At 44.1% G+C, this 14,324-nt stretch overlaps 1 protein-coding gene across 1 annotated transcript in view; it reads right to left on the bottom strand.

The window, feature by feature from the left end:
* The window catches only part of igsf9bb (immunoglobulin superfamily, member 9Bb), an 831,812-nt gene that overhangs the window by 465,619 nt on the left and 351,869 nt on the right, over positions 1-14,324 (bottom strand). Inside the window, exon 3 of the mRNA XM_085967995.1 lies at positions 4,312-4,458. Coding sequence (XP_085824121.1) covers positions 4,312-4,458 — 147 coding nt within the window. The remainder of the gene's footprint in view (positions 1-4,311; positions 4,459-14,324) is intronic.

Here is a 14,324-nt window from a genome sequence, read left to right as displayed (position 1 = left end):
CAAGCTTCCAAAACGGTATTAGCTCTCAATCTGCACATGCAAGCGATGTCCTGGGCTTCGATTGTTGGCTGCTTTTGCAGATTCCTTTCTGCCCAGTGTGTGGCACTTGACTTGACCCCTCTGCTGATTCTCGGTGGTGGTGTCCTGCTGTGTGTGTTACTCCGGGGTAAGTCCTTTCCGACGCAGGTATTCTCCCTCAACCTCCGATGAGACCAGAAATGTACATCAGTACCCAAATTTGTCAAACCCCCTGAACTCCTCCCCTGCTCTCCTCTCCCCTTCTTCCTCTCCTGTCCTTCCACTCCTTCTCCCCCTCCTCTCTGCCCTCCTGTCTCCTCCCCCTCCTCTCCTCCTCCCCCCACTCTCTTCACTTCTCCACCCCCCCTCCCCTCTTCTCAAATGGCAAATATTTAATTAATCCAGCTGTGGACTGTGCAAAACTTTTACAGATTGAAAAATTGAGAGAGTCTGTTTCATAGACTGAGACACATAATCCTGACTAACAGAGTGCTAGCAAATGTGGGAAGCCCATAAACCTGCAAAGCACTTAGACCATTGCTACATCTCACATGTTAGAGCTGGGAAGAGATCCACAAAAGGTTTCATGAATTGAAAAACAAAACAAGTATGGCAAGCGTACCACCTTGTCTTAATATGTTGAAGAATGACGTGTATTGGGCTTGAAATTAAAAGTGGGAGTTATTTAATAGATCAGTGACAAAAAATTCATTATTCGCTAATGATAATGAGAGCACAGGGTGACGCACAGGTCAGGAGCACTCAAGGTTTGGCAGAACTGATAGGTGCTAAATGCCCAGCAGGTGCAGGGTGGATGTCTGCATGTTTAATCTTCTGACAGAGGATGTTACAACATATGCACAGTATCATGAGCAGGTACATCACTATATACCCATGGTAGTGCAAGAGACGGACAGAATTATTGATCCATATTGACCAGGAAACTCTCAGGTTCAGTCCATGGTCTGTGCTGAGGTCGTGGGTCTCAGTTGGTGGGGAGAGTGCTATAATTGGGCCTACAAGATAGAGGAACTCAGGCAGGATTCTCATTCCTGATCGCTGTCTAGTGACCTCTGATGGAAAGTATGCATATGTTAAGTGAAGACATAATGGGGCTGAGCTGTTATGCCTCGTGTAGTCGAATAGCCGACCGACACCAACGCCTTGGTTTTAACCTGGAATGGGATTCAGACAGGTGTGGGGGGAGGGGCGGGGCCTTGTGAAGACCAGGCAATTTTAACTCCGAGGCCTCACTTGCATGCCGCTCGCGGATCAGCTGCCTGCCCAGCTGGCCGGGATTGAGGGGTCCGGGAGGTAGGAGGCTGCCGGTCAGCACCAAAGGGACAGTCATGGGCATTCGGGTACATTGTGGCGAGAAGGTTTCGGGAGGGTCCAGTGGGAAGGAAGGGAGCGGGTGGAGGGGGGTGGGGCTGGTTACCCAGGGCAGGAGAGGTCTAAACGTTCCTTGTGGAGCCCGGATGACAGAGTATATCTACTCGCCCAGTCAGAAATATTAGCGAGCAGGTAGATAACCTTACAATTGGGCGACAAGCAAAACAATGCACCCTTTCATCATCAGAGTGAAGCTTTCTACCCTGCAGAAGAGTGTATCAATGTGCTGAGCTTTCACATGGGAAGGAGCTGCATTCATTCCCCACATCTCATCTGCTCAATGGCCACATCTTTTGGGGCAGTTTCATGACCAGACTTTCATTCCATAGATTCTATAGCTGTGCTTTATGAAAGCGCAGTGTACCACAAGTACAATGTATAGCGCTCTCCGCTACAATATCACACAGGGTGATGTCGAGCAAGCGCCGTACAGAATTGCTTCTTGTGACATGGTGATTTTTTTCCCCCTCCTGAACTCAGCTGGTGAAATTGCTACTTACAAGAAAAGGCTTTCTGCTCATTGATCTGGAAGGCTGCTCAGTGAAGGGAAATGCCATTAAAAACGAGCCCTCCTCAGGTCAAGCTCCTAAATGGTATAATGAAGGAAGGCTCACTGCAAGTGACGTGCAGCTCGAAAATTCCCATTTAAATTTTACATGAAGCATCACTAGTTGCTGCTTCTAGAAAGCGATTTTAAAACCTGATTAGCATTTTCAACACCAACCAATATTTCTCTCTGATAGGTTCATCTGAAACAATGGAAATGTTCTTGCTGTTTGGAGTACTCTGAATCTCAATGAGGAAGATAGATTCTGGTATCGTTCAGTCAATTCTACAGTGTAGTCAAAACAGTAAACTGTGAAACAACTTGACAAATGCTTACACCAAGAACACTGGCTATCAGCCAGAGCTTACCTGCACAGCAGCAGATACCTGCAGCGAATGGAGAGGATAGCAGACATTTATATAAAATGTCCGACGTTTGTCCATATAATAGTTGTTGCACTCCAATAACAATTCATTGCTTTGAAGTGCTTCCAGTTATTACATTGTGATAACGCATTATATTTATAGAAAGAATAGTGAGGTGGTTTTATTCTGTCATTTTGAAATTGTTATGGTGGGGGGAGGGGGAGGGGATAAATTGAACAAAATGGTGGTCATTTACTGAGGGGAAGGGAAGGGGAGGGGAAAGGTTGGGGATATTTGCATGGAATTCCTAAAGGCTAGCTTAAAGGCAGCAATAGCTCAGCTTCCTGCTCAGGAATTGTCAGATTAATTCATTTAGTAATAATCTGCCATCACAATGCATTTTAAGCCTCAGAAACATAGAGCAATCTTGCATTGCTTTACTGTGTAAAACAGAGATGGATGACCTTTACTCCTTCAACGCACTGGCATAATTGGCAGTTGTAGTGAGTGCAAAAAATGAGGGCCAGACAACCTCACAATTTTCCCCTTTCTTCCAACACCAGTGACTATGAGATACCACAAGGACTCGGGGAAGAGGTTAAAATGTCTGCCTGTTGGCAGTGCACAAGAGTACTCATTTATACTGAGAAAGAACATTAGAGAAAATAGATATTAAAGACAGGGAAGAGGTTACATTGTGCTGGTGACTGCTTCAAGGGACCTTTCTCCAGTTCGTCACCTACCTATGGCAGTGCCACCCTCGAGTGGAGACAACAGAAACTTCCCATTGGCATAAGGGCAAGGGGAAGCACACATCTGTTCATGGTAACACTACAGTCCTTATTAGTGTCTTCAACACATTTGGAAGAGCTTTAAAAACAGAATAGGCGCACCACGCACCCACAGCATTGTCTATTAATCTCGATTCTTTTAATATCTATTTTTCTCTGATGTCCTGTCTCAGCATAAATGAGTGTTTTTGTGAATTGCCAGTAGCCAAACATTTTATCTTCCCTAATACCCAGAATTAATACTAATGCCAAGAGAGGGGTAACATCAGAGCTGTTATTCACTACATTAAAATGTGATTTTGCAATACTGGGCTTGGAAAGCAAAAATACCGATTTGATCCAAGGTACAAGCATCTCAAAATATATTCAGCATCATCAGAATTCAGGTTCGTCCTCAGCTAGTATAGTACGTTCACTCTCATTCGAAAGACGGTGCCATGGGTTAAACTATAGTCTGCTTGGAAACACAGCCAAGCAGATTAGTCCTGGACAGCGTCTTTTTAAAAATGTTCTGCTGTTGTTTTCAAGCTGGGCCAAAAAAACCAGACTGGCTAAAAATGCTGTTGAGCATCAAGCAATACAATGGAACACCAACATGCAACACCGCATGTGGTGGAACACAGATCTGATCCCCATTCTGCTGAATTCCTGATATCGGGCACATGACTATGGAAAGCACTGAGTTCATGAGGTAGATTTTATGAAGTAAGAGTGTGACAGATATTGGAATTGGAGGAGTTCTGGGTTTACTGGTGCTTCATAGACTTCATCTGTGATTTCATTCACACAAGAGGACTTGCCATGTTATTACTGCTGGTTTCTCGACAGCCGATAACTTTAAAATTCTGAGCCAGAAAATCTGTATTAATTGCCGACATTACCTTTCTCCTGTGTGCACTGCAGTTGCCTTGATACACAGACCAAGATAATTTTTTTTTAAACTTACTGTTTAATGACAATTATTGATTACTGTCACCCAATCCAACTGCAGTTTTCATTGCATCAAAGGTTAAATGCATCAACTGTAAATGAAGGTACACTATAACGACATCAAATCTGACTTTTACTGATTGTTGAATTCATCACTGTTAGGTACGGCTTAAAATAATTCATCTGATATGGGGCTATAATGGAGTTCTCGAGCATGACTTAAGTCATTTGTAGCGTATTCCGACGCGTACTAGATAGCATTACTCACCATTTACTGTGACGTACACCCAGCTGCCATTGTGAAATGTGTCGTATTGCTGGTCCAACATAAGCACTTTGCATTCATACCATCCCTGGTCCTCTGAGCGGAGCTGGTCAATTCGCAAAGAAGCCTTGTCATACAGACTGGCACGACCTACAAAAACAAAACGAGAAAATACACATTAATGTTAGAAGTTTAGGAGTCCCAGGCCATAGAAGCTGATACAAATTTGTTCTGAATGAATGTAGCAGTCACACTGTGGGTGTCAATTTCATTTCCTGGACTATCACGTTATGAAACTAACCACAGTGGCAATATTAGGCCCGCTGAGGTCAAATACAGCAGTGCAGAAACCTAGCACAAAGTTCCTACAATGTAACACTGTACAAGTGTCTCCACCCCAAACACGTAAGTGCACCCCAGATTGCACCAACATGACTATTCGGTATCCCACACTCCTTTTTCGATTTATTCTCCATGTTCGACAAGAACACAGGCTCAGCTCTGAGCAGTGTTAATCTTGGCCACAGGATTTAGTCATGGATTTGTGTTCACTGAACAGTATCGAAGCAGCCAAATCTTATTCTGATATTTCCTTCAACAGCCATCGGCAGGAACGAGGCAGCCTTCACCACCCCTCCCTCACCCTGGTCTGAAGTTGAACCCAGGTTCTTGGGGGGGCAATAAGCAGCCCTCGAATGCACTTTGCTCCTCAACAGCTCTGAAACCCAACAGTTCTAACTGCAGACAGTGTTGTAACTGAAGATGCAGATCTCTTGTCACCAACATACAGAGGAAGGTTGGTTATCCATATAATACTTGCTGGATATAGCTAATAATCGACTGGTGATTATTTCTCCATAAGTCTACAGTAATGACATCGCAAACAAATGAACTTATGTGAGAAAAATTGACCAAAAATTAATGAAACTAACCATGTCAAGTTAAAACAGTATTTATTATAAATAATAAGGCAATACTGAGTGAACTAAAGGGTATAAGGGCTGATTCCATGCTCGAGTGCCCCGAGTGAGTAGTGGCACCAACCTAGTGAAGCTACAATGTATGTCTACCTGAAGGCTAAACACCAAAAGTAGTAGGTTACAGACAGAGAGAGCTAGTTGGTCCCACAACCAATGAATCAGAGAAAAGCCCTGCAGCTCTACCACAACCAGATAGAAAGGGGTAGGACAATCAGACAACTAACAGGAGGAGGAGGCGCCACAAACTACCAATCCTTAACTATAGCAGAGCCCAGCAAGTGATAAAGCTAAGGTATTTGTAAGCAACTTCAGCCAAACGTTACAAGTGGACAATCCCACTCGGCCACCCCCAGAGTCCTCATCATTATAGGTACCAGTGTCTAACCAACTCAGTTTATTCTACATGACATTAATAAGCAGAATACTGCACTGGACTCACTGGGCTGGATTTTCATTCCGGAGTCGGGTAGGAGGTGGGACTACAACTTTCGGGGTTGTAGTCCCGCCTCCATCGAGATGTGGCCAATCCACGCGATTTTAACTTGATTGACCTTGTTGAGCCCGCCCAGTGGGCTTAGCAGGCCAATTAAGGGCCACCCGGCAACAGGTGACGTCACAGATGGAAATTTCATCTGTCAAGAGGTTTTGACAGATGAAATATCAGCGTTTCACAGCTGTTTGAAGCTGTCAAACACTGACAGTCTTACTTCTAACCTGAGTCCTTCGCCACAGACTCAGTTAGAAATTTCTCCTGCACAGAAAGCTGAAGGCTGTCACTTTTGACAGTTCGCAGCCATTCTGCTTTCTGTGCCGGTGAGATGAGGGACTCCCGAGACCTAAAGGAAGGAAGGCTGAAAAGGTAAGTACAGGTAATTTAAACTTCTTTAAACACTTTAGACACACCAAACACACTTACCTTTGCACTCATGCACACATCGCTCACCTGAACACCGACATCTCGAACCCTCCAAGTCCTTCAACCCGACGGCCCACCTCTTCTAGCTTGACGTGGTTTGGAGCCGTCGGGAATCCCACACTTCAACCTTAAAAATAGGGATTAGGCTAAAAACTGCCTGTTAACTACCTGTTAACAGGCAGTTAATTGGCACTAATCCCTTCCCGCCTCGGGTAGACGGGTCCCAGTGCGGGGCAGGTACCCGCCTCCTTTGAAACTGGCATGGAGGCGGGTTGGGTGCTGGATGGGGTCGGGACCCCTGATTTCGGGATTTTAACCCCCCCACATGCCTCCAATCCCGACTCCACGGCCCAAAGAAAATCCTGCCCACTGGATCCCCAGAACATAGTTCCATAAATAGTTTCATTCAAGTTCTAAATTACTGCAAACCTGGCCCAAGTAAACATTACTTCAGGGCAAAAGGGGTTCCAATTTCTTGTCACATGACAAGCTTCCATCAAAAGGAATTGCACAACGGAAAAGGAAACACAAACCGTGCTTTCCATTTGTCACACGGAGACAGGTAGCTGTATATTTAGACCAGCTGTGACAGAGCGTGAAAGTGTTATTCTATTGGGAGCAGAGACACAGACACACTTCCACAGGCTTTCAAACAATCCCAAAGCTCATGCACTGGTCCTACTGCAATCCATTAAAATGTTGACTTCTTACATTGTTTTAGGATTCTTAGCAATCCAGCATCAAATGATAAAAGAATAAGAACTAGCCATAGTTTTCAACTTCATATTCAGCAGCTGTTAGCGTAAAAACTCCATGTTGTCGACTGACTGACTATTTTTCCGATGTTTGATGAGATCTTTTCTGCTATTTCTCAATGGTTGAGCACCTGCTCTGATAGTATATGACCTTGAGTCATTGGTGAAATGCAAATCAATTGCTGTTTTCTGTTTATTCTGCTGATGGATCAGTTTATGCGCTTTTTTGTTCCTTCAAAATTTTTAAAATTTTAACAACTTTCTTAGCTTTTCCATTGGATTGTGGATACTTTGACAGGGACTATTTTGAACTGGACCAGTGAAGTGGTGCTGGGATAACCCAATGCCACCAGGACAAAAACATCACTACAAGCCTCCCATCCAGGAGGAGGATACCACTAACATAAATGGTCTACCCAAACTGGCATGTATACAAAATGAAAATAAAAATAAATCATACCGTTGAGGTTCTGCGGTGCCCACCGGTCACAGAACATCTCAAACGTACCATGGACATTGTGTGATCCCTCTCCAGGGTCACCCAGGTGCACACAAGGTCACGGAAGAAAAACAAGCAGTTGGAACCATCCTTCTCGTGGTAAAGTACTGGCCTGCATTTTATCTATATTGTCTCTTTCTATTCCACTACTAGATTTGGAAGAAGAGGAGTTTCTGTGGCTGCAATAAGGTGGCTGCAATTTCACTTGAGATGTTTAGTAACTATTCATCCTCATCCCAGGGGCTATCTGTACACAACCTAGGCATAACTACCTGGGTATGTTAGACTGACTTATTTGTCCATTCTAACTGGTTGGTCTTCAATTGGTGCTTAAGCGACCATCTCTAAATGCTCATGCACATATCTCCCTAATGGGATGCAACAGCAGCAGCTCCCTGCTGCCCTCCTCAAATAATCCACTCTTTAGTTCACCATGCCCTGGACCTAAATGGGGACATAGAGTGTCTTGGAACAATTAGTAACAATACTGTGGAGGAGGAATTCCTGGAGTGTTTACGGGATAGTTTCCTGGACCAATATGTCGAGGAACCAACCAGAGATCAGGCCATCTTAGACTGGGTATTATGTAATGAGAAAGGATTAATTAGCAATCTTGTTGTACGAGGCCCCTTGGGTCGGAGCGATCATAATATGATAGAATTCTTCATTAAGATGGAGAATGAAGTAGTTGACTCAGAGACTAGGGTCCTGAATTTAAATAAAGGAAACTACGATGGTCTGAGGCGCAAGTTGGGTAGGATTGATTGGGGAATGTCACTCAAAGGGTTGATAGTGCGTAGGCAATGGCAAACATTCAAAGACCGCATGGATGAACTACAGAATTTGTTCATCCCAGTTTGGCATAAAAATAAAACAAAAAAGGTGACTCAACTGTGGCTAACAAGGGAAATTAGGGATAGCATAAGATCCAAGGAGAGGACATATAAATTGGCCAGAAAAAGCAGTAAACCTGAGGATTGGGAGCAGTTTAGGATTCAACAAAGGACAAAGGGATTAATTAAGAAGGGGAAAATAGAATATGAGAGTAAGCTTGCAGGGAACATAAAAACTGACTGTAAAAGCTTTTATAGATATGTGAAGAGAAAAATATTGGTGCAGTCAAGCGTAGGTCCCTTGCAGTCAGAATCAGGGGAATTTATAATGGGGAACAAAGAAATGGCTGACCAATTAAATTCATATTTTGGTTCTGTCTTCACAAAGGAGGACACAAATAACCTCCCAGAGATGTCGGGGAACATGGGGTCTGATGAAAGGGAGGAACTGAAAGAAATCAGTATTTGTAGGGAAATGGTGTTGGGGAAATTGACGGGATTGAAGGCCGATAAATCCCCAGGGCCTGATAATCTACATCCTAGGGTACTTAAGGAAGTGGCCCTAGAAATAGTAGATGCATTGCTGATCATATTCCAACATTCGATGGAGTCTGGAACATTACCCATGGATTGGAGGGTAGCTAATGTTACCCCACTATTCAAAAAAGGTGGTAGAGAGAAAACGGGGAATTACAGACCGGTAAGCCTGACATCGGTAGTGGGGAAAATGCTAGAGTCCATTATGAAAGATGTAATAGCAGAGTACTTGGAAAACAGTGACAGGATCGGACAATGTCAACATGGATTTACAAAAGGTAAATCGTGCTTGACTAATCTACTGGAATTTTTTGAGGATGTAACTGGTAAAATAGAAAAGGGAGAACCAGTGGATGTGGTGTATTTGGACTTTCAGAAGGCTTTCGATAAGGTCCGGCATAAGAGATTAGCGTGTAAAGTTAAGGCACATGGGATTGGGGGCAAGGTATTGACTTGGATAGAGAAATGGTTGGCAGACAGAAAGCTAAGAGTTGGAATAAACGGGTCTTTTTCCGAGTGGCAGGCAGTGACTAGTGGGGTACCGCAGGGATCGGTCCTTGGACCCCAGCTATTCACAATATATACTAATGAGACAAGGGAACTAGATGTAATATCTCCAAGTTTGCAGACGACACAAAGCTGGGTGGGCGTGTGTGCCGAGAAACTCCAGGATGATTTGGACAGGTTGGGTGATTGGGCAGAAGCATGGCAGATGCAATATAACGTGGATAAATGTGAGGTTATCCACTTTGGTGGCAAAAACAGGAAGGCAGATTATTATCTGAATGGCAATAGATTGGGAGAAGGGGAAGTGCAACGATACTTGGGTGTCCTTGTGCACCAGTCACTGAAGGTAAGCATGCAGGTGCAGCGGGCGGTTAAGAAGGCAAATGGTATGTTGGCCTTCGTAGCGAGAGGGTTTGAGTACAGGAACAAGGATGTCTTACTGCAGTTGTACAGGGCCTTGGTGAGACCACATCTTGAGTATTGTGTGCAGTTTTGGTCGCCTTATCTGAGGAAGGATGTTCTTGCCATGAAAGGAGTTCAGCGAAGATTCACCAGGCTGATACCTGGGATGGCAGGAATGACGTATGAGGAGAGATTGGGTCGATTGGGCTTATACTCGCTGGAGTTTAGAAGAATGAGAGGGGATCTCATTGAAACTTATAAAATTCTGACAGGACTAGACAGACTAGATGCAGGAAGGATGTTCCCGATGGTCAGGGAGTCCAGAACCAGGGGTCACAGTCTAAGGATAAGGGGTAAGCCATTTAGGACAGAAATGAGGAGGAATTTCTTCACCCAGAGAGTGGTGAACCTGTGGAATTCTCTACCACAGAAGGCAGTAGAGGCCAATTCATTAAATATATTCAAGAAGGAGTTGGATATATTTCTTAAGGCTAAAGGGATCAAGGAGTATGGGGAGAAAGCAGGGACCGGGTACTGAATTTGGATGATCAGCCATGATCGCATTGAATGGCGGAGCAGGCTCGAGGGGCCGAATGGCCTACTCCTGCTCCTATCTTCTTTTATGTTAAATGGCGTTCATTTTTTTATTAAATCTTTTTGCCTCTAAACTAGGCTTGGTTGCTCTACAGTAATTATTTGTGGTAAATCCTTTGGTCACTTTTTGATGAGTGAATAAGGAAACTGAACAGATTGATGTGGTGAAACTCATCACAGTGTCTACAACACATGCTCATGTGCTTTGCGGTGATTGGAAACTACCTGAAGGCACCCTCAAAGATACACAACTTACGATTGGCTCAGGATGCAGGGGAGTTTTCTATGTTTTTATACTACTGGTTACCTGTGTTTTTTTATTCATCACAACCTTTTTTTCCAATAAAATTATCAACAAGAGGAGTTTGGATCCAAAGGTGACCCACAAATTATCCTTTCTGCTTTGGCGAGTTTCAGCAGTTCTTGGCTCATGTGAGATTGCTCAGAGGCAAGATGGATACAGACCACCATCCTCGACTGGAGTCCCACCTTCGACTGGCCGATTATCAAACAGAATTGAGGATGTCTGGGAGAAAGCTCACAACGTGCGTGTTTGCCAACAACATCGTCAGTGAGAAAACCATTGCGTGTGGACTGTCAATAAAAAAAATCAGTAAAAACAGAAAACGCTGGAAAAACTCAGCAGGCCAGGCAACATCCGTGGAGAGAGAAACAGAGTCAACGTTTCGGGTCGAAACCCTTCGTCAGGACTGAGAAAAAAGGCAGGAAATGAAACAGATTAAAAGGCAGTTTGGGGGCTGGGAAATGGGGGAGGGGATGGAAGATGAGCCATTAAGAGATATTCAAGGTGAGACGAGATAGTAATAGGACAGGTAAAGAAACAAACAATGGCTCTAAATGAAGTGTGAAATGCGCTGGCAGAGTGAGAGACAGCTGTCATGTGGGAGAGAGAGAGAAACAAGGAAAAGAAAAAAAGGAAAAGACTCTACCAGCGCATTTCACACTTCATCTAGAGCCATTGTCTGTTTCTTTACCTGTCCTATTACCATCTCGTCTCACCTTGAATATCTCTTAATGTCTCATCTTTCATCCCCTCCCCCATTTCCCAGCCCCCAAACTGCCTTTTAATCTGTTTCATTTCCTGCCTTTTTTTCTCAGTTCTGTAGAAGGGTTTCGACCCGAAACGTTAACTCTGTTTCTCTCTCCACAGATGTTGCCTGGCCTGCTGGGCTTTTCCAGCATTTTCTGTTGTTATTTCGAATTTTTAGCATCCGCAGTATTTTGCTATCGTAAAAAAATCAGTAACCTTGTTGTGATGAAAGTAACGTTTTGGTCCTGTGACAAGTAGGGAAATTGCTATCTTTATTTTTTATCTTTAAATAGCTAGAATTAAAATGGAAGTTGAGGTGTCCACAAGACCAGGCCAGCTTGATTGTTGTGGAAATTCGTCGGGATACTGGGGTTTTCGCGTATACATGAGACCTCAGATAGGTGTGAATAGTTGCTCATCAGCATGATGTGCAATATCAACTAACATTATGCCATTAATCAAAAGGATAATAGACGAGACTGACTTCAGAAGCGCTCTCACAGGCTTTTCTCACCATCTAAGTATCTGAACTCCTGGGGGAGGGACGTTACGTGGAAATTCCCATTATCGAAACAACACTGCAGTGTAAAAGTCTATGAAAAAATATGCCATCCTAAATAACAGAGGATAAATTGATCTAAAAAAGGATATTTAAACCCTTAAAAAATTATCCTATTTTTATTGTTTATAAATGTCAAGTGTCTTGCCATGTCTCAGTCCTTCAATCTAAAATAAATCCAATTATTAATTTTAGGTTGTGCACATTGCTCTGACAGCGTGGTATTTTCTACTGTTCTGATGAGTCAGGAGAATTGTTGTGGGTATCTCACATGATTTCCAGCATTCGATACTATAATTATTGGCAATGCGATCCCACATAAAACACGTACAGCAGCGCAGTTCAGTTCATAAGAAACTTGAACTCAGGGAATTGGAGAAGGAAAGGAAGAGTGCGAGCTACAGTGCCGGGGGGGAGTGGGTGGCAAGAAAAGTGCCAACTTAAATGGGGGAAAAAATTGCTAATTCGATGGAGATGTGTAAGAGCTGTAGCTTGAACTGGGTTGGAGGGGGGGGTTGGGCGGGCAGGGGGGGGTGGTGAGTGCCAGGCTGAATTGAGGGAGGAGACAAAGAGATGCTTTTCATTTGCTCAGTTGATTTCATCAACTAGCTTTATAAATGATTGAAATTCTATACTCATGACCTCCAACAAATTACCTTAATAACCAAAAACCATTGTGCCACGGCAATGCAAGGGGTTGATTGGCAAACAGCAGGCAGCCACTTAATCGCAGCATCAGTTCTTTTAAGAGATGCTATTTTTACAACAAGCACACAACACTGCTACTTTCTCCTTGTTTCCTTCTTAATATTTCTTTCAGCTTGAGGCCAACATGAGCTCTAATATCCCACGTGCAATCACACTTTTAAAAATGTACATTGATGGACTCCATTGTGGGCAGTTCCAGCAACATTTGTAAAGGAAAAAGACAAGTTAAGCCCTTATTTTAAGCTAACACGCCCAGCGAGAACAGGGTTATTTTGGGTCGGGTGACTGTCTTACACCCAGTCCCATTTTAGAATAAAATCGGTCGGAGTGTAAAACGAGTATCCGACCCGATCCCGACCGTTCCCACCAGGTGGCCTAGGTTAAAATCGGGTATTTAAAGTTTTGGGCAGAATCCTGTCAAAAGGTCTGCATCCAAAATGTAAGCTGTCTTTTCTCTTGTTAGATGCTGACAGATTTGTTGTGTTTTTCCAGCATTTTCTGTTTCTAATGAGTAAACATAGCTGCGAGAGACAGACTCAGTGGGAGGCTGACAGAGTATATATTTTTTCCCCGTGAGAAAAGGTGGGGAAGCGAATCTGGTGCAAAAAAAAGGAGTTGGTGATCCAAAATAGTAATCTCAGGGGGGAGGTATATGGGGAGCTGTATCTTAGGGTAGATAGAAGAAGGGTTAAGGAGAAGGATGGTGTATTGATGGTGCTGCTCAGACAGAGAGGGCAGGATTTTGTCAATGGGAAGCTTTTGGAGGCGGGTCTGCTGCTTGCCGGCTTTCAATCCCGCCTCCATCAGCTTCTGGCCAACCAGCGGGATTTTCCCCAGATTGACCTTGTTAAGCCCGCCCAGTGGGCTCAGCAGGCCAATTAGGGGGAAGTCACTGACAGAGCACGTCAACGTCTGACGTGCCATCTGTCAAGATTTCTTGAAAGAAGAAATGTCAGCATTTGACAGCTCTGTAAAGCTGTCAAATACTGACATTCTGTGTAGTTTGATGAGTCCTTGGGCTGGATTTTCATTCAGAAGTCAGGAAGGAGGCAGGACTACAACTTTCGGGTTGTAGTGCCGCCTCCATCGAGATGCAGCCAATCCACGCAATTTTCACTTGATTGACCTTGTTGAGCCCGCCCAGCGGGCTCAGCAGGCCAATTAAGGGCCGCCCGGCAACAGGTGACGTCACAGACTGAAATTTCATCTGCCAAGGCGTGTTGACAAATGAAATATCAGTGTTTCACAGCTGTTTGAAGCTGTCAAACACTGACAGTCTTACTTCTAACCTGAGTCCTTCTACGCAGACTCAGTTAGAAATCTCGCCAGCACTGAAAGCTGAAGGCTGTCACTTTTGACAGATCGCAGCCATTCTGCTTTCTGTGCCAGCTGAATGATGGACTCCCGAAGCCTAGAGGAAGGAAGGCTGTAAAGGTAAGTACAGGTAATTTAAACTTCTTTACACACTTTAGACACACCAAACACACTTACCTTTGCACTCATGCACCCATCACTCACCTGAACACCGACATCTCGACCCCTCCAAGTCCTTCAACCCGACGGCCCGACTCCTCTAACCTGCTGTGGTTTGGAGCTGTCGGGAATCCCACACGACAACCTTCAATATAGGGATTAGGCTAAAAACTGCCTGTTAACTACCTGTTAACAGGCAGTT

Source organism: Somniosus microcephalus, chromosome 26 (assembly GCF_052327205.1).
Source record: "Somniosus microcephalus isolate GS21.2 chromosome 26, FLI_Smic_1.0, whole genome shotgun sequence".
Classification (NCBI taxonomy): Eukaryota; Metazoa; Chordata; class Chondrichthyes; order Squaliformes; family Somniosidae; genus Somniosus; species Somniosus microcephalus.
This window is presented reverse-complemented; position numbering and strand designations above follow the sequence as displayed.